The 4713-nt window shown below is 39.5% G+C and overlaps 1 protein-coding gene across 3 annotated transcripts in view; it reads left to right on the top strand.

The window, feature by feature from the left end:
- Positions 1-1928: 1928 nt before the first annotated feature.
- Positions 1929-4713, top strand: part of rab6ba (RAB6B, member RAS oncogene family a) — a 77571-nt gene continuing 74786 nt past the window's right edge. The window contains exon 1 of one of the 3 annotated variants that reach the window (XM_031311732.2): positions 1929-2180. In XM_031311732.2, coding sequence (XP_031167592.1) covers positions 2111-2180 — 70 coding nt within the window. In that variant the 5' untranslated portion in view covers positions 1929-2110. The remainder of the gene's footprint in view (positions 2181-4713) is intronic. The other 2 variants (XM_031311730.2, XM_031311731.2) reach the window with 2 other exon arrangements.

The following is a 4713-nucleotide window of genomic DNA, read 5'->3' as shown; positions in this document are numbered from 1 at the left end:
GTCAGCATCAAGTCTTTTATTCATTTCTGTCTTTATCTATGTCTTAAAAGCTGGATAGCCAACCAGATGTCCCAGGTTTAAAGTGCCCATATTATGAAAAAATCACTTTTTCTGGGATTTGGGGTGTTATGTTGTGTCTCTGGTGCTTCCACACACATACAAACTTTGAAAAAAATCCATCCATGGTGTTTAGAGTGAGATACGGTTTCTGAATGTGTCCTGCCTTCAGTCTCTGGGTGAGCTGTTCAAAATCGGCACGGCTTTTGACGTCACAAGCCGAAACGAGCAGGCTAACCGCAACCATTAGCTCGTAGCGTTAGCATGCTAACGCTATGGCTAACGCTAGCATGCTAACGCTAGCATGCTACCTCGTTCTCAATAGCAAAGCACTGCTACAACACACACAAGTTCACCATAATCTACAAAAGAACTACTTACATGTGCGCCCTCATTTAGAAGTCTCCCAGCTAATCCTGCCTTGTAACTGACTGAAGTTGTAGAAACAGCCTTTCTTTTACTGTCTATGGAGCTAGCTAGCTGACATGATCTACATCTGAGCTACTGGGCATGTGCAGTGCAATCAAAGATAGTACAGAAGAAGAAGAAGAAACGAGGTCTCACTCTGTAGCTAAAACAGAGACCAGCTGAAAAGAGGATCTGCAGCAGTGAGAGAGAGCGGTGCAGTACGGTATGGTGTTTTTTGAAAATTAAACCATGTAAACCTATTCTGGTACAACCTTAAAATACAATTATGAACCTGAAAATGAGCATAATATGGCTGCTTTAATACATGTCTGTTGGCTTTGGTGTTTTAATTAATTCCACAATTTCACACAATGCGTAGAGGACAGAAGGTTAGGGTGGGTCAATAGTGTATGTCTCTCTCCCCATATGTAAAATATAATAATATAATGACTTACAGTCATGAGACATGTTTCATAATACACAAAAATAGCCAATAGGCAATACGGATAGCTTTACAAATCCCAATGGGAAATTGCAGTATTACAGTCAAGTATCACATACATTACAAAACAAACAACACAAGGACACTCAAAGAAGTAGAAAAGAAATTAAAGAAGCAGAAATAAAAACAAAATAAAAAACTGGAAACTGAAAATAATCCAAAAACTACAAATTGCCAAACTGTAAATATGATATAGTGCATGGTAAAATTCTGTACATGATCCATGTAAGTGTACTACTATTTATACTCTATATTGTCTTGTATTGGTATGGCAAGGTGCTGTGTTGCTAACCTACTGTGATGGATGAATACCATAGGATATTAGCCTATGGAAATGTATATGTGCCCAATATTTTTTTATAGTTTCAAACCACAGATTTTACACATGAAGATATGTCAACTCATTATGAAAATCACTACTCAGCCTGTGAGAATAGTTGAATAATATTTCCTGTGGCTTTATGAGCTTTCTAAAGTATGATCAAATAGCCATGATGCCATCAGCATTATTCCAGCTACAGCCTGGGGGCGTGGAGTTGGAAAGAAGATCATTTACAGTAGCTGCAGGATGGTATTTGAAGGATCCTATCAAGTTGCATTATGCTGTAGAATCCAAGGTTTTCTGGGGACTAAAAGTCAAGACATCTCTGCCTCAGCCTGCAACGAGTTTGATCATTCTTTTTAAAATGTCTCTCACAGGTTCACTAACTTTATGGGAGTGCAATTTTGAATCACTAGTGTAAAATATTACCTTGTTTTTTGCCAGACACATCTACATGTTTTGGTACACAAATGTATACCAATGTATCCATAATTCGTGATGAACCAATAGAAGAAGTTGCCCAGACAGATGAAACTGGGGCCCAGCTGCACCCTCCCTGTCTCCTCCGACCCACATGACGTCATTTTATATCACGGCTCACAGTCAGTTCAGCGGAGAACGAGGAGAGGCCGCGCATGCGCAGAGAAAAAAAAAAATCACCCCAGCGTCACGGACCGGTGCAGCAGCAGTGTGTTCCTTGAGCAGGGAGGGCTGAACGGAAAGCAACACCGGCACCTTTTCTACCCAGCATCTTCAACTACCGACACCGAACTCGAGTGGGAACACACAGCTACACTCAGACTGTCCTCCGCCCCCTCAAAATGTCCGTAGGCAGTGACTTTGGAAACCCTTTAAGAAAATTCAAACTCGTCTTTCTGGGGGAGCAAAGTGGTAAGACATGTTGGATTCTCCCGAGAAGTTCATTTTTGGTCGTGTGTGTCAAGTGAAGCCGTTACACCTGCTGGCCAGGCAGCACGTTGATCTGGTTGAAGACGTAACGTTCCATGGAGCTAGCTAGTCTGGCGGCCTCTTTTGAGTTGTAGCGTTTAAGTGAAAGATAAGATACAATGTCTTCACTGGTGAAACGTAGGCTATGTGTTTAGTTTGTGAGAGTGAGGGAGGGGAGGGGAGGGCATCATTTTAATCAAATTACCAGCATGTAAGGCTTCACACAATGGACTGGAGTGGGGATTGTAGCCTGCAATCTCTAAGTTTAACAGTACAATTAAAAGAGGCTCTAATAAAGCTTAATACAAGCTGGCTATTAGTTTAAAACATCCCGGACTAGCTATTATGATTTGTACAGCATCGGTTTAAATGAGTAATGCTCGGTAAAGGATAGTGAATATGGGCATGTAGAGAGACTGTGCAGCCTCGGCTCGGTTGCTGTGGATCATACTAGTTGGTAAATGTCCAGGGCTGTGTGTTGAGACACACCCAGGTTGTCAGTGGTGATGAGAGAACTTGTGTGACTGCAGTCTCTGTCCTGGAGTTGTTCCAGTCTGCCTGCTGTGGCTGGCCAAGTTTGTGTTTTTGCATTAGGACTTGTTCTATAAATTATTCTTTGAGTATACAATCTCTGTATGACACACACTAAGACACCATTGTGACATCTTGTGGAGACTGATTCATCTGTTTTTATCTGTGCCTCCATCCCAAGCTTTACTCGCCCCCACACCCTCAGACATTCAAAAGCGTCTCCCTTTTGAGGCTTTAATGTGGCAACACAGTTGTTTTCCACATTACACTGAGCTGGCTGAGGCATGATTTCAATCTTTAGCTTTAGGTAACTTGGTCTTTGTGAACAGGACAGGTCTGTTGGTCTTTGTGAACAGGGCAGGTCTGTTGGTCTTTGTGAACAGGGCAGGTCTGTTGTTTATTGTCTAATTCAGAGGTCTTCAGCAGCCCAATGAACCACATTAGTCATGGTTCAGTCCTTCCGAAGGTCCTATTGATCTTCCAGTATAGTTGGGTTATGCATTACATAGTATATCGTTCCATTTGCAACTTACTTATTATATCATACTTAAATTATAGTGGGTATGTGTTGTCTAATATCTGTACAGCCAAGCATTGGCTCTATACCCAACCAGGGGTTATCAGTGAACACTGAGATGCCTTAACTGAATTTGAAGCAGTCCTAAGAATGCATACTGACAGCAAGAAATCAATGTGTGATAAATCATCATTTAAGTCACAAAATACTAATCATTCACAGGTTTCAGATTCTCTAATGAGAGGATTTTATATCATTGTAAATGAAATCTCTCTGCGGTTTGGACTGTTGAAGACATGACTCTGATCTGATCTGGGAAGATGTGATGGTCATTTTTCATTATTTTCAAATTTTTCAAATTTATTTTATAGATTAAACAACAGCTAATTATTTAAAAAAAAAAAAGAGTCAATTAGTAATCAATAAGGAACATAATCATTAGCCTAGCTACAGACCTAGTTAAGACAGATTTTAGTGCATTGAAACTTGATCTTTTCACAGTTCTTTCATCTCTACATGAAAGTAAATTAGATATGTTACAAACATAGGCCTGTTGGTTGGCTTTACTCTTGGGCAGTTTTATGATATTAAGTGCCAAGCAACAAGCCAAAGGGGATTTGGCTGCACAAACATAATGTCAGGGAGTGTACTGTATTCACAAGACCACGCAGCTGGCTGAATGTTTTGACATTATAAATAATGGCCAAACTGGGGCGATTGAGAGATAAACAGACATCATGTCTTATTCATCGAAAGGTAAAGTATTTAAAAGGATTTACAGGAATGAATGTCACAGAGGAGAATGAATTTATCTGCTGATTCAAATTGTTGAGTGTATGTGTGCTATGTAAATCTTTATTTTACTACAGATACCAAGATGAATCTCTCATTATTATCATTTCGATCCTGGTAGTAATATAAAGCAGAGGCTTCAGGTTAAACACAGTTTATGATGCTCTTTATGTTTACTGCAGCTCCTTTTCTTGACCTTCTCTCAGGGGAAGTCTACGTATTCATCAGCTTTTACTCTGTAGTATGTTTTTGTGCAGGGTTTGTCAGCAATACAGTAAATGTGGGGGATTCTGTGGCCTGTAATATCTAGAAAAATTACAGATTTGTGTATATGAACATACATTGGTTGTTACTAGAGCTGGGCAATATATCTATATTATATTGATATCGTGATATGAGACTAGATATCGTCTTAGATTTTGGATATTGTAATATGGCATAAGTGTTGTCTTTTCCTGGTTTTACAGGATGCATTACAGTAAAGTGCTGTACTTTTCTGAACTTACCAGACTGTTGTAACTGTTCTATTATTTAACTTTACCCACTTAATCATTATATCCACATTACTGACGATTATTTATAAAAAAATCTCATTGTGTAAAGATTTTGTGAAAGCACCAATAGTCAACCCTACAA

This window comes from Sander lucioperca, chromosome 11 (assembly GCF_008315115.2).
Source record: "Sander lucioperca isolate FBNREF2018 chromosome 11, SLUC_FBN_1.2, whole genome shotgun sequence".
Classification (NCBI taxonomy): Eukaryota; Metazoa; Chordata; class Actinopteri; order Perciformes; family Percidae; genus Sander; species Sander lucioperca.
The sequence above is the reverse complement of the archived record's forward strand: the minus strand, read 5'-3'. Positions and strand labels throughout refer to the sequence as shown.